The following is a 27,941-nucleotide window of genomic DNA, read 5'->3' as shown; positions in this document are numbered from 1 at the left end:
CATAGAAGCTCTTGCAGATAGAAAAAAATGAACCACGATTAACTTTTTAGTTGAACTTTTGAATAACAAAATTAATTGTAGTGTCTTGTTAAGACAAATTCAGTATCTTGTACCTAGATTACAATCCAGGCATATGAATACTTAGTACAATAGGAATCCTAGGACAAATTTATTGAAAAAGTCGCCGATATTGAGTTGTTCAATAAAGCGTCCGACTTGTGCGATTTACATCATGACAACAAACAGTTTATTTTAAGAACTATCAAAAATTCAATGTCATGATCGTTTTCCATTATCTTTTTCTCTTTGCAGTTTGTACCCTTTTTTATATATATACTCTCTAATTATTTGTATATTCTCTGTTTGTGGGTGTAAACCCGTTTAGAACGAACACAACCTTCGAGATACGAGGTATCCTTTCGTTGTAGAAAGCGTCGTTACGGTAAAGATGGACTATGAAGTAAAGAGAATCCGACCCAAAATATTCAGAGGAGATGGACGTCGACTAAATGACCTCAACTGATCTCACTGAAACATCAGACCAAAAGAAAGAGCTTTCCAATGTTGCAATTTTGGCTCCTAATCAAAAACCTGGTAGACTAGGTAGTGCAGCCACGAAGTGGAATATAGCCTGCTTTAGAACAAAACATCTTGAGCACCAATGTTTTGAGAAGCAGAATTTGCATCCGTAGGGGAAACAAACTCTTCCTAAACAGATCAGCCGGGGCTTGAACCACCGCCGTATTGGTCGATGGTTCAAGCCCCAGTCTGAATTATCGATTTTCACTTGCTATCATCCAACCCTCATAAGGAATCACACGTAAAAACAGTTTTGTGAAAGCTAAGTAATAAACTGTGTGGAAGCTAATTTCCGGGTGTTTTGGCTGTTTCGTCTACTTCGTCAGGCATAATAACCTGTAGACCACGGCCAAAAAACCCGGAAAATAGCTTTCACACAGTTATTTCCGGCCGTGAAAATTGACATTCTTTGACTAACTAATAATTTTTTTTAATCCATTATTCAATTTGAACACAAAATGTGTGAATACGACTGACTAAATGGACCCTTCTGTGAGAAACATTTACTTATCAACTCTTTACTTATCCAACTATTCCAAATGTGCCTTCGTGCTTTCATGAGGGAATTGTTTGAGGTGATTTCGGATATTCTAAAGCAGTAGTTCCCAAACTTTTTTTTATCATAGACCATTTTTGAAATTTTGCTGGTTCCGTGAAGATTAGATCTAACTATGGAAATTTACATTGAGGCTGCATTCCAATCACTAATTAACAGTTTTCGAATAAAGAGTGAGAATTGATTGGTTGATTCATCAATTGATTTTGCTGTGAGGGAATGTCAAAAAATTGAAGTTGGTCAATCAAAAAGGTGACTTTACTTTATTGACATCTACTCATGGCACAAGAAACCAAACAATTGTCACTTATTTTATTTAGAAAACACCATTCGGTGTGGTGAAAATAAAAAGAAAAATAGAATATTTTCTTGTGTTATTTATTCAAATACGTAATTATTACACTTTTACTCAGTCGTAATGTAATTGAAATCGAACATTAATAACGAACCTTCTACAATCTACAATGACTATCACAAAATAGTCATAATTTTAATGGAAGAAATGTACTTGTTGAAGCCAAATAGGTCAATATCTATTTGGCTTCACTTTTGTTACGAGCAACCGCAAATATCCCCGTTCTGTGATATTCAATCTACAAGTTTTCACGACTAACAGTCGCTGAGCTTCTTTAAATATTATCTGCCAACATTGATAGGTGAAGTTAAATCTACATTTTGGTTCTTCACTATCGAATCCAGATGAATTTTCGTGGACCCCGCTTACGAATTGTAAACCCCATTTTTTGGTAACGCCAACGTAGACCCCCCTACAGTCTGTCGTGGACCCCTGGGGGTCTATCTGGATCACTTTGGGAATCACTGTTCTGAAGTATGTCCGGTGTAATGTTTCAACATTCAGTAAAATGATTTGATACACTGGATGACTGGAATAATATGGATTTACCAACCGATTCTATTTGTCCGAACCCTGATTGTTAGAATGGGGTAGAATGGGGTGTTTCGATCACTTGGTGATTGAAACACGTGTTGAGATGTTGAAAATAACGGATTGGAGTTGGGATAAAACTTCAGTAATATGCATTACTACACCCAAGTGTTCCAAACAGTGCATCACAGAAAAGGTGAGGATCTGTCTGTCTGTTTTCTATTTTTCCGTTAATCAGCTGTCGCCCCCATACGAACGACAACTCTCAGAAGTTGAGAAACTTGTGCGAGCTAAGCATTAACGAGGTCTTACCTTTTAACGTGTGATTACTAACACGGATAATGCCAATATTTGAATAAATAACAATGTCGGGTACGTAATGCGTAATAACAATATAATGAAGGTAAATATAAAATTAACACATACGGAGATATACTAATAAAATTAATAAATGAAATGTCAAATTTTCTTGATATTTATTTTATTACTCTCATAAAAAGTAACACGTTAATTGATATACCTACATAAAACAACATACATAAGGTCTATCAACAAGCAAATCTTTAGTTGCATTTCTGAACTCTTTTCTTTTTTTATTATTCACTTCAAATGATTTGGTATGTGATTATACATTTCAAAATCGCTATACACTTTTCAATTAAGGTAGACGAAGGGATAGAAAGGGATAAATTCAAAGTCTGGCGTGCGAGGCATGCTTTGATGAAAATTAGGGAAGTGTTCCTCTGTGTTTATATACTGAACAAACTGTCTTTAATAAAAAAGAGCATAAAATGGCAATATTTTGTGCGCAAAAAACAAATGCTTGTAAGAATCATGTTGCCCGATCTTACAAAGAAATCTTAGTGATATCTTCTAAAGTATGAAAACATACTGTAGATGTGTCGAAGCTCATACACCCCAGAAAAGGATATCATAAATCAGGCGAGACTCTACGAGTGAATGTTACACAGTTATAGCAGCACTCCCTAGTGCATTCGATGTTATTCGCACTGCATAACATCCACAAGAGACTTTTCTTGAACTCTAGCATGTGATCCTCAAAATCACACCCACATTAGACACTAAGAGAATGTCATCAACGTTACAATTGAAAGATAAAATCCTGGTTTTCGATGTATCAACAGATAGCTTTGTGAAGTTCAGCTATATTACTTTTGTACCAAAATATTGTGATGTCCGCGAACGAAGTAAATTTACGTTACTATTGTGAGAAACCTCTGAAAATGTTGAAAATTCAACGCTTTGACTTCTGTCTGATAGATACGACTCAAACCATTCAAGAGTAATCCCTTCAATACTAGTGGTGAAGTCTCCTGAGCAAAAAATCATGATTCACGCAAAAGACTACAACCAGTGGCATCCCGTCTAGTAATATGACTCTATACACCTCATATAAAAATGAAACTATGGAATCATGGGTATTTTTGTTTGTTTGAAATTCAAATTGTTTGGAGCTAATAACAAAGAATACAAAATAATATCAATAATAATCAAAAAGACACCTATTTCAACCTATGTAGCTAATTGTTTTCATTACCTGAAGGAGAATTGATGATAACCGGAACTGTTTAGTACTAAAAAGTACCTACTTGAGCCATTAGAGAATGGGATAATTTCTTGAACTCGGGAGGTAACTTTAGTACCTGACAGTGATAAGGGTCAACTAATACCTTCTCTTTTGAGAATTACCCTCACTTAACACTTCCTCTTGACTTTGTGTTCAAAAGTTCATTCTTGTGAAATTTGTAAAAATGATGCCAAGGCTCATCAAGATTTAGATGACTCTAGTTTATTTTGTTATTTCAAAGCACATCAACATGAAAATTTAGACACTTTTGGAAATTAACACATGTCTCATAATAGTTTTGGAATGTACATTTCCAACTTGGAAGTTGTTTTTCAACAACATTTCAACAACACTTTCCCCTCATCGACATATTCTTAAAAGTATTGTATCTTCATTTGCAAAAATTAATTTTGAAGACCTTTGTGAACATTTCCGTACACATTTCTCATCAAGCTGCTTGGTCGATTGAGAATATTTTACTCCTTAAAATATACTAACAGAAATTTCAGAAATATCAGTTCTAAATCTAACAAGCGGAAAGCGACAAAATTAATTATTTTGTCCCCCATTGAGTATTTCATTTTGTCATTCACAAAGTGTTTGTGTTAAGTTTATGAATCGAAGAGGTTTTGTATTAAAGTGTATAATATTTTAAAATTCTTGCAAAGCGCTTTCGACTTTCGTCATCATCAGTGCTCACCTGAAAGTAAGTGTATTAAGTATTCTTCGTTTTTTCCAATAAAACATTGCATTTTATATTATACACCCTTGAAATTATTTTTTATAATTATATTGTGTATAACTTTATTTCCAATATTGAAGTCAAGATCTATTAATAACATTTGTCTAGTTCTGCTATAGAAGTTTATATGCCTTTCATTATTTCATGTACCCTCCCCCACAATAAAAATATTCAAATATATGAATGAATAAAAATTCAAATATTTTTGGAATATAGTTCTAGAAGTTCTTCCAGAATATCTGGGACGATATTAAAACTAAAGACGGTCCTGAACTTTTTGTACGTATTGGACAAAGCCGACCCTCAGATCTACACTGAAGTATCATTATCAAGGTGTTTGAAAACACCGAATAAAAATCAAAGGCTCCGCTTTCAACTTACTATTCTGTGCTAATAGTACCAAAATAGTGGTTACGAACAAATCTAAAATTTAAAAAACTGCCCTCAACAGTCAACTGTCAACTGAGTCAACATAACCTATAATTTCTCAAATTTTGATTGATCCAATACACACAATATGATTATAACTTGTTTTTCAAAAGTTTTTTATGTCCAGATCAAAACACGTTCAAGTATAATCTAACGGTAACAGTTTCGAAAAAGCCACCTTAACGATTTCATAAAATGTAAATTAGCATAATGCCAACAAATCAAATCATCTTCCCCAAATGTAATGTTTTCAATGTAGTGTGATTAGAAAATTTATAGTGTTCAAAGCAGCTGCTTCCTATAAAAGTATGTTAATGAAATGTGTTCGATTGAAAAGAATCCACGCCAGGTTGATATTAGCTTTATTAGTAACACTATTATTGATAATTATTGTATCAAAACTGAAGACAAATGAAAATTTAGAAAGTGGCCAACTTGTATTGGATAACAATTCTACCCAAATTTTTGAGAAAAAACTAACGGATTATGAACGTCGGATTATACCAAATTTAGGGGACAATGGAGATCCTAGTTTTCTTGAAGGAAATGATGCAAAGGAAGGGGAAAAGGCGCTCAAAACTTTTGCTCTGAATACTGTACTGAGTGATAGGATGCCTTTGAATAGAAAATTACGGGACCCAAGAAACAAGAAGTAAGTAAAATTCAAGGCAAATCTGTGAAATGGTAAACATAGATAGTATTGAAATAGTACATGGATCAAGTATCCAATGGCTATATAAAATGAACATAATATTTATATATCAATTTGGCAATACATTGTTTGGTATTCAATTTTTTTACGAAATCACCCATGAATTGTATCGATTTTTCAGTGACTTCTCTAGGTCAAACCAAATGAAATAAAATTTCGGATAGATTCAGATTTGCTGCTATCTTTTGGCAGCATTTTATAAATACTGATATGTAGAAAAAGTTGATGTTTCCTTTGGCATTAAAGATTTAGTAAGATATGTGGAAACATAGTAATGTTGATAAATTAGTACTTTCATCATTATTCCATTTATTTTTCAGTGTAAACACTAAACATAAGGTGTGAGAGAGTTGTTTCCTGGGAAACTGCTCTTTAATTTTTAAAACTGGTTTCATGTCTTTGGCAGGTTGGCATAAAATTTATGATTTTAGGGAAAACTTGAGGGTATACCTTCTTAACTCCTTTTCTGGAGTCAGTTTTACCAGCAAAAACCTCTTACAAAACTTGGCTGAATATTGGTGTGTGACTTCCCTTAGCAGATAATGTATCTGAAAAGTATAAACTGATTTGTTTGCCCTAAATATCCATCTGCAATTCATTTGAGATATAAGTCATTACCAAAGAGAACAGGAGAGGTGGAGGCTTTTTTAGAATACTTCATACATATCGTTAGTTGAGTAATCAGATCATCCCCCTCATCCCATTGTAAGAAAGTGAATGGAAAGAATTGTAATCTGAGTATCGAACTGTTTTTTTCAGGATGCAAAAAATTTTATATATTTCCAATTTTGTAATTTTTCAAATTACAAGTAACTGTTACATTCAAATATACATAAATAAATAAAGAAGTGTAATCTGAGTATCGAACTGTTTTTTTTTTCAGGAAGCAAAAAATTTTATACCTATATTTTCGATTTTGTAATTTTTCAAATTACAAGTACTTAACTATTACATTCAAATATACATGAACAAATTATTTGACCCAGGTATGACAAACCAGCTTGAGCCTCAGTATTATAAAATTTAGAGTGATTACTAGGAATATAATAAATTGCATTGTCCATAAAATCATCTGATTTGCTCATGTTGAATATATGTATTCTTTTACATGAACTTCTACACCATGAGTTGAATGTATTTTATACCATTTTAATTTTAGTAAGTGACATACATAGTAAGTGAAATATAGTACAGAAATATACTACAGGAAGACAAATATAGAAGCTCAGTCAAGACGAATGAAATTAGAGAGAGACGAATTTCTAAACTTATTCGTTTGAATATTGAGAAGTCGCAAAAGTCATCTATTCTTAACTAATCTTTGACAAAATTTAATAACTCGAAATTTAAGAAAATGAAGCAACAGTTCTATAAGAACTGCAGGAGAGCCCTTTTCTTTGTAAATTGGGTTCTACCTGTGAAGTATCAGAAAAGACACTTTCCAGAGATTAATGATATGGATGATGAACATCAGTGGCATTTTTTTCAGTTTCAAGTTTAGTTGTAAAGTAATATTTAGTTTGGGTTATGATTTTCTTTACATCCTAACTGTTTCTATACCTCTTCTGGTCATCTTTCAATTGTACACTTTATTATCTGCAGTCCATATTATATATTTGGTCAGTATTTAATTCAATTTGATCTAGGTGTTTTCAAACCTTTTTTTGTGGTTAATATGAAATAACTTGTGAAACTTTGATATTTTTTGAAGCATTTTACTTAGTTTCCTCTGTAAATTCCAAACTAATTCATTTTACTTGGTTGGGTAGTATTCAAATGGATTTGCAATATTTATTCAAATAGATATTTCTATTAAATTAATTTTTTTTTCAGGTGTAAAAGATTCAAATACAATCCTAAACTGAAAACATCAGTTATTGTGATATTTTATAATGAGCTGATGAGTGTTATTTTGAGGACAATATGGAGTGTTATTCTACAAACACCCAGTCACTTATTAAAAGAAATTATTTTGGTGGACGATGCTAGTACTGAAGGTAATTATATGTTCATCTTCAATACAATTTTATTTGATTACTATCGTAATAGTGTAATGAAAAATTTTTAAAAATGTCACAAACATTTTTGAGAAATCCGTGCTACAGTTGTGTGACAACCGGATTTTCGGAATGACGCAGATTAAATATTTCTGCCGTTTCTCTATTTGTTCTATTTTCTCCATGAATTAGAATTATTTCAGTTTTGTCATTTGCACTCAGCATTATGAATGAATTTATACGGACAAATCTCTAATTAGGTAATGAATTTCATGATGCTAACACTCACACTTGAAAAACGCAAAATTGTTTACTTCTTAAAATGTCAAAAAGTCAAAGGTAATGTGACTTTGACAATTCATAGACGAATTTTCAAAGTGAAATATGAAATTATTCCTAATTAATATACGATAAACGTTAATATGTACTGTTCTAATAAGTACAAACTTTTGTTTGGAAAAAAAGTATGTTTTTTTAAGAAAAAGTGTATGCTGAAAGACAAATTTCAAAATATCAATGGTTTAGAAAATGTTATTAGGCAGGGTTGTACTGAAATCTATTTTATAAAATGTCAATAAAAAATTTTGTGCACGAACAATAAAATGTTTAGCGATGGAAGGAAGACATGTGGAAATTTAGGATTTAGTGATTGATTATTCAGGTTTCTGAAAGTTTTCGTAATTTGGTTTTTATTTATGTTTATTACATATGTAAATTAGAAGTATCCTTTAAGGTAATACTATGATTAAAGTGATCGTAAACTTACAGATTTGTATTACTTAATTGTTTAGCATTAATTAATTTAGTCAATTATTTCTTGTCATTAAATCATACTGATAGTTATTATGGACATACATACACAGTGAAATATCAATTATGCATAAAAAAAATAGTAAAAATTTAAACCATTTTCAACAAACATCGATATACTAGTTCGAATAATAAATTGGACTAAATTTCGCATTGAAATATTACTATAGTAATATGAAGGAGGCGCCTAATACACCAAATTTCATCAGGAATTCAATTTTCTGACAAATGGATAATAAAAAAGTTTCCCTTACAGTACAAACTTTTTGAAACTCACTGTATCATTGCAATTACTTCCAACGTTTTCTTCTAGAAAATCTGAACGGTCTCCTCGATTACTATATAGAAACTAGGTTGAGAAACTATAACATTAAAATTATACATCTCAAGCACAGACTCGGTTTGATAAGAGCTCGATTACAAGGGGCTCGAGCAGCTCAAGGTGATGTTCTGATATTCCTGGATGCACATTGTGAAGCAACTGAAGATTGGGTGGAACCTTTACTATCGAGAATAGAAGAAGATCGCACTGCTGTCCTAGTACCCATTATAGATGTTATTGAAGCTAACAATTTAGCTTATTCTACAAATGGTAAGTTTTCAAAAATAGAATTATTGCTTCGAAATGAATAGTTACCTTATATGACAGTGTAAACCTAAACCTGGTAATTGAGTGAATGAGAGTATGTTTATCTAAAGAATATAAGCTTATAAAACCCACAGTATATTGGCTTTCGATCTAATCAATGAAGATGGTAAATTAGAAAAACCCTCAATCACTTACATTATATCCTTTCATTTTTTGTTACCCATATCAAGAGAGTGCTTAAGAAACTATTCGGACATCTTTGCAGTCCACCATATTGTATGTAGAATGGCAACACTTAGTTTATCATGCAGCAGTTGCAAGATTTGGCCCGAACTGATGTACATAGAGATATACAATCCAAATTAAATAAAAGCTTGTAAAAAATCAATACTTTTGAGTTTGTGACTACGTTAGGCTCACACCCTGCGGTGCATCTGAGCCATGTGGCTCAAAAGGCAACTCTCATTTCATACAAGCAGAAATATGTGTATTAAGTATGCAAAATTTAATTATTTGTTTAAATTTTTTTCAAAATTTTTTCATGCGGATAAATGTCGAAAAAACATCTTTCCAAATCGGGACCTGTTTTCTTTGAAAAGATAGAGCACCATCCCATCTGCAGAGACAGACAGACAGACGGCAAACTTTTTTCATTTTGAATTTTCGATTCTGAACTTCTCCAAAGTAACCATTGGTCTATCTCTTCAAATAAAAAAGATAGGTTCCTCTTTAGGGCCCATAGTATACTATTGTATAAAAGTGTGAACAAAAGTATTCGTATCTGATTTATTACAATTTAATAACTTCTAGAAATTTTCTTTCAATATGATGGAATAGGCCATAGGAGAGCTTTTTTCCGGTTTTTTCTGGCCATGGTCTAACGTTTAATCTACAACTGCGTTAGACATTATCAAAGGCGATTTGGTAACGGTTGCAGTACCCAAGCTTCAATAGGTCAATAAAAAATGTTAAAAACAAAATACATGGTATTTCATTCGTCATTTCGAACTCATTAATTTTTGATATAATCTGAAAAAAACTTATTGAAATCATCATTCACCCTTTTGTTCAAATATTCATATTTTGTCTAAAGAATTTGTATTGAAAGTTTTGTCTGGAAAATTGTGTACTATTCTGTAAAATTTACTCAACATGTGGCCTTTAATTGAATTGTCAGAATGTTGATTTTATTTATTTCTGATTTTTGTTTCAAGGAGACAGCAGCTTTCAAGTTGGTGGATTTTCGTGGTCTGGCCATTTCACTTGGATAGACATTCAAAACGAAGAAGATAAACATAAATTGACTCCAGTGAAGTCACCTACCATGGCAGGTGGATTATTTGCAATAGACCGTAACTTCTTCTGGGATATTGGTTCCTATGATGAACAAATGGATGGATGGGGTGGAGAGAATTTGGAAATGTCTTTCAGAATATGGCAGTGTGGTGGACGACTAGAAACGGTATGTGTATAATTTATTTCAATTCAATTCAAAATATGCTTTATTACCCAAGATATATACATCTTATTGGCAAAGTCTAGTAAAGTAAAACATGTATAAGGGACAATTAACAAATATAAATTATAAAATAATGCTTAAACACAGGAGCAGAGTATATGGACAGAACAATATTGAGTCCAGCTGAACAGCTACAAATATAAGTACATGAATTTATGAATATTAAGTAAACGTAAATATATAATTCTACATAATGAACATTGATAGCCATTTCGTGTTGGTTTCAATAACTTGTTTACACAAAGCTACATGTCAATTATTCGATAGAGCCTTGTAGAATTCGTCCACACTATAATAGGGCCTCCCAACAAGGAATTCTTTCACTTTCTTTCTGAATTTCTTTTCATTATATATTCGCCTTAAATTAATGGGAAGGTGGTTAAATAACTTCTTGCTATTGAAAATAATAGAATTTTGTGTAAGGGCTAGAGAAGGTGTGGGAAGGGAAACGGAGTAAGACTGACGTGTACTATAAGTTGCGGTGTTACAAAATAATCTGATCTTGTGATAGTAGTGTCTAACTCTCTTGCAACAACTCTCACTGCATGACATCCTGCAGCTAGTCTTTTACATAAGTAGTCGACATGGAAATCAAATTTTAGATTTTCATCAATGAAGAGTCCTGAAATTTGTTTTTCTCCAAATTTTCAATTTTTACATTTTCCAAGTGTACTTCCCCTATGTTACATCTAAACGTGATCACATTTGTTTTATCGATGTTCAATGATAAGAGATTGGAATCACACCTCTCTTTAACCGTTCTTATGTCGACGATGATTTGATCAAGTAAATTGGAGGCTGTATTGCTATGCCAGAGGATAGTGGTGTCGTCAGCGAAACATGTGAATTTACCACTTATATTAACATGGACCAAGTCATTGACATAAATGAGAAACAATACCGGTCCCAAAACGGAACCTTGTGGAACCCCACTGTCAATGAAACGTTCCTCTGATGAAATTCCATCTTATAGAACATTCTGCCGCCGGTGAGAAAGGTACGTCTTAAACCAAAGTAATGCCGATCCTCTAAACCCGTAAACTTCCAGCTTGCAAAGAAGCAGCATGTGGTCTACACAATCGAAGGCTTTGGTTAGGTCACAAAACATGGCCGCCGCAGATTCTCTGTCATTAAGATTGATGTAAAGGTTTTCCAGGAGTGAAAATATGGCGTCTTGTGTACCTGTTGAAGACTGAAAGCCAAATTGGAATAAATTTATCACATTCTTTTTCTCGAGGAAGGATATTACTCGTTTTTTTACCAGTTTTTATATAATTTTAGACAAGATATTCAATGATATTCAAGCCCCATTACAACATCAGACAAAATTACCAACAAACATGGAGAATTTGGATGATTTTACTCAAAATCCTGGGTTCAAAATTTCATGTACCTAAATACTTTTCAGTTCATTACTGTATCCAACATTTCTTACGAATGATATATGTCAGTTTTCGTAGGAATGTTTTAGGTAAGACCTGTTAGTCCTTAGCTCGCACAAGTTTCTCAACTTCTGAGAGTTGTCGTTCCTATGAGGGCAACATCTGATTAACGGAAAAACAGATTTTAAACAGATAAACAAATTAAAGCAGAAAAAGTTATTTCTGAGTGAGCCGGTATACTTAAGAGGAATAAGTTGTATCAGACATTTTTTACAGTTTAATTCTGAAAGTAATATGAATAATCAGCATATTTGTGATGATTTTTCAATAATATTTGTAATTTTTTAGTGTCCGACCGAAACTGGTTTTTGCGACCGAAACTAGTTTTTGCGACCGAAACCGAAAACGAATTTCGGCAACGGTCTCAGTTTCGGCCGAAACCGAAACTTCCTTACAAGTATTATGTTTTGAGGGAAAAATAAAAAAAAAAACGTTATTATAATCAGTCAGTTTTTATTTTCTTATCTTTAAATCACAACGTTATGTACTCTTCGACATTTTTACTTATTTATAATCAACATATAAACCCTTATTCAAGAAAAAATATTAATTGCACCTTAAAAATACTTAAAATAGGTGAGGTGTTCATTTGAGTATGTGTAGATTCTTCTTTTGAATATTATTGATGGGTTTTCAATAAATATTAAATATGAAATTACTTATTTGAGTTGATACCTAATATCACAATAGTTACGACATGATTAGGCATGTGGAAGCGGCAAAATATCTTCGTCGATTGTATGAAATTCAAAGCGCCGAACATGACCGATCACAGCGCGGGAACTCCCGAATGCAGTTTCGGTCGTAGTTTCGGCAGGGTTGGCGCCGAAACCGAAACTAAACCGAAACCCGTTTTTTTGCCGAAACTCGACCGAAACCGAACTTTCGGTCGGACACAAAATTTTTTTTTTCGATTCTGATCAAGTATATGTTCACTGAAAATATATAAATCATCAAATCTTTGACTCAGGACCAGGCGAAAATGACCTTCGTCGACTTCCTCGAATTCTGAGCATTGGCAAAAGGGCACTTATTACAGTATTCTCGTTTCTTGATCTCGATTTCTTTTTCATTTCTTGTTGTTCTGTCTGACGGAATTGGCTGATACTTGATGAAAACCCATAACGTACTTTATTGTGAGATTTTCACTGGACAGTACACCGCAACACAAGTTTTGTTATACAATAGCTTTCTCAAGCATTTTCATACTGACTAAAGTCTACCTAATGTGAGCTTTATTTTGTAACAATTTGGATCATATCACCTTCCATGTACCTAATGACTTCAAGGGTGATATTTGATAACTCAACATTTCTTACTTCAACTACATTGTTTTACTATTTCACTTGTTCACTTTCACTTGCTTTTGGAAATAGTCTTGTAAATCTCCGAACTGACTTAATCTAATCTTCTAACTATTCTGTGGGGATCTCGGCAATTCGCTCGTATTTATAGTCAGGACGAATATTCCTGTATGTACACTACCGTAAGCTTCGGCAGCTTCTGGATAATTCGCTTGCGTTCAATATGTGTAAACAGGGTGATGATCTTTATTTAAGATAAGTACATTAGACAGCTGCACTCCATTGTTCCATAGGCGATTTTTTGATGACCTTCTATGCTCTGACTATGACCTCAACAGTATTCTCCTTTCATTACTTTTGATTGATTTATATTTTCAAGAAACAACATCAAAAGCAGTTGAATACGAAAATGTTTAATAGTGAACGTATATTTTTTTCATTATTGGATTATGTTCTTCCAAGAAACTAAAATATGCGCAATATTCATTTTCAGGTTCCTTGTTCACGAGTGGGACATATTTTTCGTGATTTTCACCCTTACTCCTTCCCGGATAACAAGGACACTCATGGCATTAATACCGCTCGATTGGCTCATGTCTGGATGGATGATTATAAGAGATTATTCTTCATGCATCAGCCGGGACTTGAAAATAACCCAATAGTTGGTGATTTAACACACAGGAAACAACTTAGGCAGAAACTACGATGTAAATCTTTCAAATGGTGAGTGATACATACATAATAAATAGAGCTATCTATTTCAGATGCTTTGACATTACCAACAACTTACAGAAATATTGTAAAATTCCTAATCTGATTCTTTATACTTCAAAATATTTCAGTCATTGCAAACTGTCCACCAATATCAGAATCAAAACATGCTTTATGGTCATAGAACAATTTTCATGTCTATATACCTAAAACTGAAATATTGTAGAACATATACCTGATGACATGTAGAATAAAATAATGATAGAAAACATTTTGAAAAACAAGCTCTAAAATTCAAAAAAATGTTGGAAACAGGTAAAACAATCAAAAACATACTTTTATCAACGTGCTCTAAAATATAAAATGTTGTCTATCCATTCCCAATTGGAATGACAATAAAAATAAGAGCACTACGAGGGGTGTTCATAATCACTGCCTGGCAAATGGGAAATGTATATACTACCAGTGATTTTATGTTCAAAGCGTCCCTGGTACAGTCATAAACATTTCTTGCCTGTGGCCCCTAGTCGCCGAGATAGTAAGTAAAACGTGCTATCAAATGTAGTTAAGGAATAAAGGCTCGGATAGCTGGACTGGCTGAATACCAATTTTTTGTCCGTTTCACAATATTTCTTTATCAGTGCCGTGTGTTCGTGGGGTTAGGTGAGGTAGTGTGTGGTTTTGCAAATCGATTTTGAAAACTTTTTCTAGAGATCAATTACCCTAACACCAAACTAATATTTTTGCACTCGACGCGCGTTTCGCTAACAAGATTAGCATCTTCAGGAGAAGCAAATTGATACTGAATCTAAAGACAAGGGTAAGCTGTTTATATATCTAAAGTTTTTTGCTCCGATGTGGACTTTGTTAAATGATGATAATCCTAATTGATTTTTCCTTAATTAACTAGTGGAACCTCTACCTGCAAATTAATTTGTCAACAATAGATTAAAAAGCGGACAAATTAATTTGGAGGTTCCATTAATTAATTACCGAAAAATCAATAAGGATAATCATCATTTAACAAACCAAGTCCACATCGGACCAAAAAACTTTAGGTATATCTGTTTAAAAAAATCTGTATCAATTTTCACTTCCTCGTTAATCCTTAGCCTGCACAAGTTCAGACTTCTAGGTCTTATCGTTTGTAGGAGGCGACAGCTGGTATTAGTTATTTGTAAGTTTCAATTCTATGTAAACTGAATTGTAATTTTCTCTTTTTTAAGTAAATTATTAAATAAATAAATAGATATTTCGAACTGGGACATCAAACAAAAAAAGGATGAGTAATCATGTGTTCAACCACCATTGAGTACAGTTAATCTACCATGTCTAGTTTCAACTTCCACGTCTCTTATGTAGGTCTGGCCATTCACTGCCTTTTTATTGCGTTCTTGTTCCAAGTCGGTCTAGAATCTAGTATCTCTCCCAGATATTCAACCTACTACATGGACTGAAAAGTCTCAGGCCTAACACATAGATGGCGCTAGTCTTATTGTATTTACCGCTTTTCAGTTAGTTCTAACCTTCAAAAGACAGCTGTTGAAATTTCATGATATTCTACCCATAAATTTGTGAGTTATTGTGCTAAGAGTGACACTACTTTTGTTATTTTCAAAACAATGGATCAAAAACAATGGGGAATGTTCCTCCTGACAAAAATCAAGTAGTTTTAATAAAAAAGCTCTAAAACAACGCATTTTAAACTCATCATTTCAACCTTTTTCTTTAAAAAATTATTTAAATACTTGAAAAAGAGGAATGAAATAATGCAGTCAACATTTAAAGGGATTCGTTTCTATTTCACCATTTGGCAACATCGGTTATAGCTAATAAAGGACAATGAATCTGTGACCTGTGTGAGGCAAACAAAGAGGACATATTTCAGAGGCGTGCTGTTCTGTTTACTTATGTTCTGAGTTCCGAGACATTCTGTGACATGACATTTCATGCACCTAACCTATCTTCCTCTATATAAATAAATAACAAAACAACTGTTGTTTATGTGGCTTGTGGAGGTGGTATTGAACTATAATTTATATTTTGCCTTAATTGTTGATTTATAAAGATAATTTTCCTTCTTTAAAGTAGAATATCTAGGTAGGTATAAATTATTTCTAGGCGCTGTTGTCAATATGTGAATTAGAAACAAATCCCTTTAAAAATTAAAACCCAACATTTGAAACATCAATGTGAATACTTTTCGAAGTGAATTTGAAAAACACATGAATTGAACTCAACTTTATTTTGTTCAGAATTGCATTTGCTGGAATAACCCAAATTGAGGAACATTCCCCATTTCGTTCAAGCGAAGCAATGGCTTTAAAAGTGTTATAATGACTCCGCTCCATCAGAAACAACAATTGAACGTTGGTTTTCTGACTTCAAACGTGGCCGTAGACACGATGATGCAGAACGTAGTGGACGTCCAAATGAGGCAGTAAACACCAGAAAAACATAAAAAAAATCCACAAATTGAATGATCAAAAAGTGAAATTGCGCGACTTAGCTGAAAAAAAGTCTTGATGATTCTGAGAAGTGTTTGAACATAACAAACCAGAATTTTTGCGTCGATATGTGACAATGGATGAAACATGGATCCATCACTTCACTCCGGAATCAAAATGATCGTCATCTGATTGGAAAGCAACTGGTCAACTTCATCCAAAGCACCCGAAAGCACAACAATCGGCTGGAAAGGTTATGCCCTCGGTATTTTGGATTGTGCGTGGTGTAATATTCATCTACTATCTTGAGAAGGGAAATACCATTAACAGTGAATATTAAATAGTATTATTGGAGCGTTTTAAAGGCTTAAATTGCGGAAAAACGACCTCTTTTGATGAAAAAGAAAGTGCTGCTTCATCAAGACAAGTACAGTGTCACAAATTAATGAAAACGATGGCAAAATTGCATAAAATGGGCTTCGAATTGCTTCCGCATATACCATATTCGTTAAATATGGCTCCCAGCGATTACCGGCTGTTTGCAAACCTCAAAAAAATGCTCATCGGTAAGAAATTTTGCTCGAATGAAGAAGTTATTGCTGAAACTGAGGCCTATTTTGAGGCAAAAAATAAATAGTTCTACAAAAATGGTATTGAAATGTTTGAGCGGCGCTGGAATGATTGTGTGGCTCTTGATGGAGATTACGTTGATGAATAAAGTCAATTTCGAACAAAGAAAACGATTTTTCTTTCTTAGTGGCTGGGACTTTTCAACCCAGGTGTTATATAGACAGTTTTATATTTTCATCGAAAAGATGTGGAGGTCAAAGTCTTTCTATCTTGGTCCTGGTGCTGATTTTGATGGGCCCATGTTAAGTATTTCTTCCTTGGTTCATCATATCAAAAACTCGGGATCTGTTGTATGTATCCCTTCAGGATATTTACCTTAGACTTGGCTGAGTAAGTTGCCTGCATAGCCCAGTACTTTATTCATTATGGTTCAGAATACCTAGTAACTTGACTAATCTAAAAAATAGTGAGAACAGGACCCTCCTTTAAAGCAGTATTTAACTAGTGTCACTATTGTTAACAGCTAGAATCATTGATATCTCTTCTTTTCGTTGCCTAGATGATTGATCTCAAAGACCTCAGTATGCAAAAATATTGCAGCTAAAAGTACTTCCTGTTTTTCATTAGCATATTCCCCTTTTTCCATGACTCGCCGTAAAGTAATTACCATTGACATATTCGTGATTTTGAACTATTAAACAAGTTATCTCAAGACCTCCTCTCTATTTGGAAAAACTTAATAGCACCTTCTTGACGACTAGTGATGCCACATTTTCGTTTTCCTTAACAGAAAGTTCTAAAAAGTATGTATTATTACCTAAACTTTGTATGACCTTGACATCTTGACCTGTTCAGAAATTAGCAGGGGGAAATTTTTACCTCCGGAGTGTATACTAATATAATATGCTGCTTTTTTTTTTGGACCTTGGGAGCTGCCTGACTTGTCCATTTAGTCCAAGTCTCCAGGAAACACTGCAGCCTCTTGGGCTTATTGCGTTTGTTCTCCCATCTTCTCATGACACCCATTCCATCAGTCTCGTTCCCTGTGCTAGTTTGTACAGGTTCCGTGTTGGATGTTCGTCATATTCTTCTGGACGTAATTTCATACGTCCATATATTGCCTGCCTCCTGTGATTCAGTGTCTAACATTCGCATAAGATGTGTAGAACTGTTTCTATCCTTCGTTGCATAATCTGCAGCTGAGGTCTCCATTGTACAGCACCATTTTATTAAGGTGTTCTCTGAGCGGACAATGACCGGTTAGTAACCCTGTAATTATTCTGAGCCGATACCTACTATATTGAAGTAGTTCATCGGTTCTTTTCTCGGACGGTTCCCCAATGAAGGTTCTACTGTGTTTGTTGCCAGGTACTTTTGTCCAGTACTCTGTGTGCTTCTTATTGGTCCATATCCTAATCTGGTTTCGTACCAGTTAATATGCTGCTTTCATGACTTCAAAACTAATAATACCAACTAATATAAAGAAACTTCCTGAGGATTTTCCTTCCATGATTTGTAGAATATTGGATTTGAAGTTGTCTTCAAATATTCTCAAATTTTAAAATTGAATAGGTGCTTGAATCCTTGAGGAATGACTGTTTGTAATATCAGGCATTCTGAATAGAACGTGGCTTATATGGCTACTTGTTGTTTTCTTGATATCAGATGTCAGATTATTATCATAATATAGTTGATACAGTCAAATGCTTTTGCACAACTCCAGAAACAAATTTGTTATTAAAGTTATTGATGAGTATTTTGGGATCATCTTTCTCAGGAGTTTTGATTTGGATTTATCTATTAATTGCTTATAATTGTTAATTATTTTTAATTATTCATAATTTTCCAAGTTGCTTTTTGTTAAACTAATTGCAGAAATTAATATATGCATCTTAATGTCCAGGGTAGATTTGTTCATCAGATCATCTAAAGAAACAATTCATTCAGCCCAGTCTCAAGTCTCTACACTGTCGGTTAATGGACTATGGACTGACACCTATCAGAAAACAACTACTCCCGGGCTAATACCATGAAGGGCGTTGTATTATATCCGACAGGTGTCACTGCAGGATTCTTCACTGAAGTTATTCCTGCATATGCTGTTGGCAATACAACTGCCGCAATAGATTTTCAATTATTGGAACACGCAGACCGGTTTCGGGCTCTTTAGCCTGTGAAGGAAGTAACCAACCGCATATCCGAAATTTGTTTAATAACTCGTATAAGGAAAGAAAATGAACGAATTGTTCTTTCAGATGATTTGATTTATAGCCAGTTTTAAAGTATGCCTACTGACTATATGTCACAATTTTTATTTCCTTCACAATTTTTCTTTCCTTATACGAGGATTTGAGAAAATTTCGGTTGGTTACCTTGTTCACAGACAGATGGGGCGATGACAAACCTGTTGTTTGTTGTCCGCTTCAGCCTTGTTCGAGGAATGCATATGCAGGAATAACTTTAGTGAATAATCCTGCACTGACACCTGTCGGATATAATCCAACGCCCTTCGTGGTATTAGCCAGAGGAGCAGTTGTTTTCTGATAGGTGTCAGTCCATTAACAGTCCATTAACAGTCCATTACAGTGTAGGGAGTTGTGACTGGCTTGAATGAATTGTTCCTTTAGATGATTTGATTTATAGCCAGTCTTTAAATATTCCCACTGATTATATGTGAAAAGATTTGTTTATATTTGTTTCCTACATATGCTAAATTTTGAATCGTGTTAATGTTTTCTTTCGGAAAAATTCAGATTGTTTTACAAATATGTACTTCAAAAAAAGTTTTTTTCCACTGTTAAAAAATATTCCGCTATATTTAGATAAGTTTGAAGTAACAATAAAAAAAAAACTGAACATTATTGTCATACACCATACACCCAAGATAAATAATTACTGATTTAAATTATATTACTCTCTTTCTTGAAATATAATAATATTAATAATAATAAATCGGCTATATTGATAATACAAAAAAAAACAATACAAAGATATATTTGAAAATGAAAATAGTTTACAGGAGATTCTACTCCTTGGCGAAGTCTAGCTCAAAGCTACTCTAACTCAACCAACAAGCACCACTCCATAATGCACGCAAACATACAAAAATAAAAGCAATTAACAGTGATGGTACCACGAAATGAGAACCGTAAATAAAATAATAATTTGTGATTACCTTCTAAAGATAGTTGATAAATAATTTAATTGAATTGATCTGTTGTCTAAAAAGTAAAAGTTGACATTACTGACTATCATAGATATAATTTTTATATTTGTATTTGAATTTCCTGATATTGAATCTCTTCAATTACTCAGGCAATGAATTATAGAGTTTTACAGCACCAAAAGAGATGATCTCTGAAACTGTGCAGTGCGATGTTGTGGCATAGTTAATTTGTTTTTATGTCTAATGTTTCTTGAGTGAATATTTTCACGCAGAATTAGTTTTGTATTGAAAGAGGAGAATGGGGAAGGGTGATCAATTTATGGACAAAACAACCCAAATGATGAATCAAACGGTTTTTCATATTGAGCCAGCGGGAGTTTTCAAAGGCTTCAGAAATTGAATCATACTTACGAAGTCCATGAATTAGACGGCAACAAGAATTTTGTACTTTTTGTATTCTTTTTTTATCTGAAACATATAAGTATGGCCCATATATGAAGTCACAGTAGTTAAAATGGCTTAGCACGAAACTATCACAGAGCATTCTTTTTAGAGGTTGGCTCAAAATAACCTTAACCTTAACCTAACCTAACCTAACCTTTGGTGAGTGAACAATGTTGATGCCCTTCAAACCTTGAATATTTTGACGGTCCATGTTATGTTCTTCATTATTTAATAATGCACCTCCTTAATATCTTTCGGAAATCCAGAATGAAAAAATATCTTTCCCAAAAATTGATCGTTATTCATGTCACTTGTGAATCAGGAAGAACATTTGTTTGAAGGTGATTGACAATGTTTCGTGATGAATTTCACTAGTTCGGACTTCCATTGTCTATTATATAAAATGATTTGAAATCCCTGAAACAAGTAAAAAAGAATAATTAAAAAAAAATTATATTATATAATAGACAATGGAAGTCCGAACTAGTGAAATTCAGGAAGAACATTCTAATTATTTTTACCCAACTTCGGACAGATAGATAAATCAATTATTTAATCTGAATCATCATTTGTATCCACCACTTGAATCATCATTTGTAGAAATTTTCTGATATTTTAATGGTAGTAGATCTTAATGTATTAGAATCATAAAAAATAATATTTAGTATGCATATTTTATTTCTGTTTGAGTCCCCAACTACTACTTACTTTAATAATATTTGGGGATTAATTTTGATTTTATACTATTAATTTCTTTCAAATGCCTAATTTATGCATATTAAACTGAATATCCATATAATTTAGGAATTTTATTTTCAATTGTTCATTTCAGTTATTACTCTCAAAATTGGAAATGACATATTCTATGTATTTGTTTTTGTTTTCAGGTATTTAGATAATGTATACCCAGAAAAGTTTGTACCAGATGAAAATGTTGTAGCACATGGTCAGGTACGCACAGAATTCGAAATGTGTTTGGACGATCTTCAATTGGCAGATGATAAAGTGGGTCCTCTTGGCCTTTACCAGTGTCACCCTCACATGGCAATGTCCCAATATTTTTCAATAAGTGAAAAAGGTGAACTGCGCAAGGAAAATTTCTGCTCAGAGGTATTCAATGAGCATGATGTTCAACTAACAGAGTGTCATGGGCATAAAAGGGAACAGTATTGGGTGTATCATAAAAATGGTACTATTTTCAATCCAAGTGTGAACAGATGTTTGAGTAGCGAAGGTGTAGAAAATGGAGGAGGGGTGAAGGCTGATATTTGTAAAGACACACTTTACCAGAGATGGAAATTCGATAAAGTCAATGAGACTGCTATGGCTGTGTAATATTATTTTATAAAGCAAATCATTCGAGCAAACCATTTTGGATGGCAGCTACTAGAGGTATTTTCAATCTTAGGGTCCAACAAATGAATGAATATTCGACAAAACTCCCGTTTTACTTCATAAAGTATGAATGAGGTGTGATTTGAAAAATCATCTAGAACAGCAAGATGGGCTAATATTAGAACATTCGAATAAATAAATAAAAAGAAATAATTTCAAGTAAAATCACGAATGATCAGAAATAAAATGAACTGAAAGATATGCTCCTAACTAAAGAGCAGAGTAGTTTGGAAATGGAACGACAATCCAATTATGACCGTTGCTCCTAGGTACAGCAAATTAGATTTCTTTCAGTAATTAAGAATATTTATAAATTCTGAATAGTCAAATTCGTTAATTTTGAATCACTGTCTTCTTAAACAATGACCCATTTCATACTAATTAATAAGGATTGATTTCTATTATTTAGTAATCTTTGTAAACTACCGTGGATATCTAGCAATTGTAAATCACTGAAATCAATCAAATGATTACCTACAAACCAGCTTCTACCACGAAAACATTATTTTGAATCTTCATCATGACTGTCAAACTTTCCTCCCTATACAACATTTGTTTGAACATGTTTTTTAACTATGTCAAAGAAGTGTCGACTTCTCATAAACAATGTTCGAGTCGAGAAGAACAATTTCATGATCTACTTTGTTGTTCAATCAAAAACACTCTGAATTTCTTCACTCGATCAGCAAGTTGCACTGCAAGGATATCCTTTGTGAGCAAATTAGTTCATCGTAATTCAATAGTATTAGCCAAGAAAGTGGTTATTTTCTGAATGGCATATATGTCTTTTCCTTGCTGTTTTATATCAACATTTGAGTGAGATAGTACATAGAATACTTCTTTCCCAACAACAAACCCTCACCAATGGTTGTTTTGTAGAAGGAAATTCAACAATAGGACTCAGGATACCATTTAATCTAATTGTCGTCTCATTTTTTTTTATAATTTCAGTCTTAAAAGAATACCCTGATATCCAGAAAGGTTGTTGTTTTCTAATAGGTTTTATTTGTCAAATTCTACTATACAGAATAGCTGGAAAAGATTATTGTTGCTGGAAATGAAAGTTTTTTTGAAATATTTATGCTTCATGGATACAGTCTTCTAACTAACCTACTTGTATTTCTATATTGAATCTGCGAATATGTCACAAATATCAAGAGACTGTATATTTATAAATTGCAGTTTGGGTTTGATTTATAGGTATGAAAGTTGATGTGACTTCTTTGATTAGATCAATAGATAAATAAATCATCATTATCAAGACAAAATACATCTCTTCCTTCTAACATGCATCAGAAAATGTGATGGTATAATTACCCAAAATAAATCAATATTTATTACTGTTAATATATACAAGAACTTTCTGAATAATGTGCAATTGTACATATCATTATCAAATATTGGAGTTGAGACTGAAAGTAGAAGTAGTATATTCATCATTGACGTAATGACATGAAATTTATTTAAAAATTTTATCCTTTCAAGATATATAAAATTTTTATCCAATTTCTGCTCAAAAATTCAACAAACATCATAATCTTTTGTTGAAATCATGACAATAACTTAGTAATACTTATTCAACCCATTTAATCCCTGGATTTCAATAAACTAACGAGTACAGAATATTTTTTCTCTCTCGTTGAAGTAAAATATTTTTTGGTTTCTCAAAAACTGTCAACCACTTTTTTGTTTCCAATTATGTGGTGAATTGGTCAATACTTAATTAAAATCCATGATAATGTATTTAAGTAATACTTTATTGTGGGAATTTTCACTATACAGTTCACAAAATTGTAGAATCCCTTTCAGTGTACAATAATTTCTTCAGGCAGTGTTCACACGCCCGGTTTTAAATTTTCAATAAAAATTGATCAAAATCGTAAAATGTGTGGGAATAAACTTGCACAATCAACAAAAAATATACTTCAACGTCCGTTAATCGAAAAACCGAATGTTTTTGTAGCTGATTCTGAAATTCATCAGTGGGATGAACTGTAAAACTATATAAATATGTCATATTTCTGGACTGAAATTGTTCTCTAATGCAAAGAGAGGTTTATCTGTTTTTTTTTGTGGATTTAATCACTAATTAATGTCCCCGAATGGTTTATTCATCTAAAATTGAAAAATAAATGGGTACGTAAAGTAGATTTTGATAACTCTCTCGCATTCAATATGCCGACTACTAGTTCACTGAAAAAATTGTGTAATTCCCCCCAATGGTACGGCGGGAATTACACAACGGCTTCAGAATGTTGTGGCTGTAGTAAACTGTGGGTCTAGTAAACCCCAAGAAAGACTACAGTCTAGATTCTAGATTATCATTATTGTCAAGATGATAATACATTGTATTCAATTGCAAGAGTGTTTATCCTGTTGAGTATATGAGACATTACAATAAAGAGTAAAAAATACATCAATAATCAACTGCCAAATAACCGCAAAAATGTACTTGAAAAAAAAATGATGGCGGACTTTATTCGTAAATATCTTAGGTTCTCCTATGCTGCACCAGCTTTTATGAAAAGAAGTATTATTTTGCAGCTGGAATTCATTTTTCAACTCAAAGCGAGCCTCAGTTCCAATTACAAACCAAAAAGATAAAATGTTCAATTGCGTGGAAGTTCAATTTGGAACAATTTGGTTGCTCAATTTCTGTACTCTATTTTAATTTCAGAATCGTGGGAAGACCGTACAAAAGAAGCAAAAGTACAACAGTATTCATGTATGCTAACCGTGAAAACCTATTATACCCACGGTGTTCATAGACCAATACAAGTGGCATCTTCCATGATTTTATTATTCATATATTCCCTATAATGAATTGAATCAACATTTTGATCTCCAAGATGTTTCGGACTGAGTATAAATGATGATTTCATAAAAATAATATGCATTTTTTCGCAACTCCCTAAATGGGTTAAATGAGGTTCAAATGAATGTGTTCCATTGTTTGAGCTGTGGTTATTGCCATCTTATGAATATAGCTTTATCAAAAAAATTCAGAATCCGATAGTTTACACAAAATAGTGTGGATTGCTCTTTATTTATGAATATGTTGATTGGTGATTACTAAAATAACAGGGTTTCCTCATATCATATGTATGATTTTTTATTGTTCTAATTGTATCAAAAATAATTATGAAATCTTCAATATTTGATTTTGTATGAAGAAGTGTACAACAAATGGAATTATATCAATATATAAACTCTCACAACAGAAATGTAGTAGAAGGAATTATATACGTTAAAAATAATATGGATTTGTGAACTGTACTGTTATTTTGAAGCAATATACATTTTATGTAATGTTAATCATATGTTAATTGTTTCAAGTTCATCACACTATGTTCTTGTCAGTCAACAGTTGATAATCAGCAATTTTCTTTAAATTTTACATATAGTATTTTTAAACAATTCAGTCACCTTTTCACTTCACAATTTTCATAAGAAATAGAACTAATTTGATATAGTAGTTTTAAGTGACCTCCTTGTTTGTACATTCATAGAGAAAAAATTGTTACTCATTAAAGTAATTTTTCTCCGTGTTACTTATCAATGGCATTCTAATGAGGAATGTTCAAACATTACCATTACAATTGACAACTTTCAAATGAAATGTTTCAAGAGTCCCCATGAGTACAACTGTAAAATCACAAAGTTGAGATTATGACACAGAGGTGATTTTCTATAACATTTTTGTTTTCTGCACATTTAGATTCGATGGATAGAATGATTTTGCTAACATACTTCGTATTTTACAGATTGATGCTCAATTAATAATTAGTATGACAAAAAAGACAGTATAACTTTGTGTGCTTACGAGTATTTATATTATTCTGTTAAATGACATTGTTGATATACATATTTTTATTATCAGGATTTTTTTTTTTTCATTTTTCCTCCCCTCTATTTATAGTCATTGCCTAATATAACATTTCCCAAATTCCCATGAAATCTAAAAATACAGCAGTTTGACCTGAAGTTTTATTTTATAGAAATACTCATATTCAACTAACTGAAGTAAGATGAAAATGTTCGTGGAATAGATAGTATTTTCAAAGAAATATTTTGGCATCTTCCAGAGCAAGAACTACAGAAATTGACTGAAATAACAAACCATTTCCTTTAATACGTTTTTTACTGGTATTTGTGAGCTTAGTGGTAATAATATTCATAGATAGAACAAAATTATAGAAAACAACTTAAAAAATAATGCTATTCCTGAATAATCACAAATTAATATTGAAAAAAAGTGTTTTTATTTCGACACAAGAAAACACAATGATGAAACACAAATTAATTTCAGCAACGTCCTCAGTAGAATTCTGAGACTTCCTAAAAGCTTTCGATTAGAGGAATATCTGGATTCGCATTTGGGACAATTCTAAGATGGTTCAAAATGGTTACACAACTGCTTTTTTTAGGAGAGAAGGAATCACAGGGTCATATAAAATCGTATCTTTCTGTTGTTTTATAGATGATAGCCCGTGAATTTGTTCAGCAACCTGTATTATTCTGTTCAACATTCATATAACAGAAATGGAACTATCTGATATGTCGTCCAACATAACGGTACTGGCGGCTCTACATTATTGTTCAGGTGTTGCAAGATTTCCTGATTGTGCACAGCTGGTTGACAGAAAACATATTTTTAAGTCATGAACTTGCACATTCGCACTTTTTACTCACATATCACACACATCATCTTCATTCATTTTTTATTTCTTAATTCAATGGGACTGGAGGAATGATATACAGTGTCACCATTAAAGTGCGCACCATATGGGAAACTTTTTTTTCGAAAAGTTTCAATGCACTTGTTTGTGCTTTAAATTTAACTTAAAATGATGTGGCCAATTGTGACCCACTGACGTTCAGTGTTTGTCAAATTCAACTTTTTTTTTGAAAAAAATTGAAAAAGTGCATTTTCAGATCGAATTTAACAAAAAGTTACTTGAAAAAGTTGTGTCTACGGCAATTTTATATCCATATGCCAAATTGTATGCAACTAGGATAAAGTTAACGTTTTGCTTATTTTTGACAGATATCCCCTTTATTTTAAAAAACAAGTTCGGTTAATTGTCATCAACTCATGTATACATAACAAACTCATCATGGAGTTTAACTTTTCTGATAAATTTTCACGTATACGGACATTTTTAGACATAAATTAAAATTGTGCTATAAAATTTTAACATGACTGGGGCAAAGTTTCAATCACATGGCTATTTTCTTAAAGAAACGTCAGTACCTTCAATTTTGAAAAAGCAGACACAACTCAAAAACTGCAATAAGTATTAATAAAATTACTAGAGTTGAAATTACATTAAAATTTCAATATTCAGTATTTACAGATTATTTATAAACACTTAGGGCGGTAAGGATGCTTAATCACGTTGAATAAAATTTTTAAGTAAGTCTTGAGATATTTTGATGTTCGTTTGGGGTTTTCATTTTGGTTTCAAGGAGAGAGAGAAGAAAATGTAAAGTTTTCGTATAAAATTTTATGGACAGATGAGGCAACGTTCTCTTCAAATGGAACGGTAAGTTCACAAAATTGCCGATGGTGGGCCCAAGAAAATCCCAATTTCACAGTTGAACGTGGTGATCAGTATTCCTTTAAAACTAATGTATGGTGTGGGATACTTAACGACCAAATAATCGGGCCATTTTTCTTTAGGGAAAATTTATCATCCGTCGGTTATATCAACCTTTCAAATAGTGGGGTTAGTGAAGTTTTAGATAATATGCCTTTAAATATTAAATACGACCTATGGTATCAGCTTGATGGCGCACCAATACATCACACGGTTGCTGTAAAACAGTCCCTCCAACAAATGTTCAGAGGCAAAGTTATTGGGCGTAACTGGGAAAATTATTGGCTACCTAGATCACCCGACTTGACGCCTTTAGACTTTTTCTTGTGGGGTTACCTGAAACAAAAAGTGTACCGAAGTAGACATTTACTGACATACAACATCTGGAAAATACCATTCGCGAGTGCAGTGCAAATATAAATCCCCGATTTATTAAAAATGCAGTTACAGATGTC

General features: G+C 32.8%; 1 protein-coding gene across 1 annotated transcript; it reads left to right on the top strand.

Moving 5' to 3' along the window:
• Positions 1-4,761: 4,761 nt before the first annotated feature.
• LOC111506914 (polypeptide N-acetylgalactosaminyltransferase 1) lies at positions 4,762-25,768 on the top strand. The gene is made up of 6 exons (XM_074170708.1): positions 4,762-5,432; positions 7,326-7,489; positions 8,613-8,891; positions 10,103-10,350; positions 13,647-13,876; positions 21,379-25,768. The coding sequence occupies exons 1-6, from the start codon at positions 5,089-5,091 to the stop codon at positions 21,824-21,826; spliced, it is 1,713 nt and encodes a 570-aa protein (XP_074026809.1). The 5' UTR covers positions 4,762-5,088; the 3' UTR covers positions 21,827-25,768.
• The last annotated feature ends 2,173 nt before the right edge of the window (positions 25,769-27,941 follow it).

This window comes from Leptinotarsa decemlineata, unplaced genomic scaffold (assembly GCF_025532065.1).
Source record: "Leptinotarsa decemlineata unplaced genomic scaffold, Ldec_3_MD MMD2_P_RNA_scaffold_9, whole genome shotgun sequence".
NCBI lineage: Eukaryota > Metazoa > Arthropoda > Insecta > Coleoptera > Chrysomelidae > Leptinotarsa > Leptinotarsa decemlineata.
The sequence above is the reverse complement of the archived record's forward strand: the minus strand, read 5'-3'. Positions and strand labels throughout refer to the sequence as shown.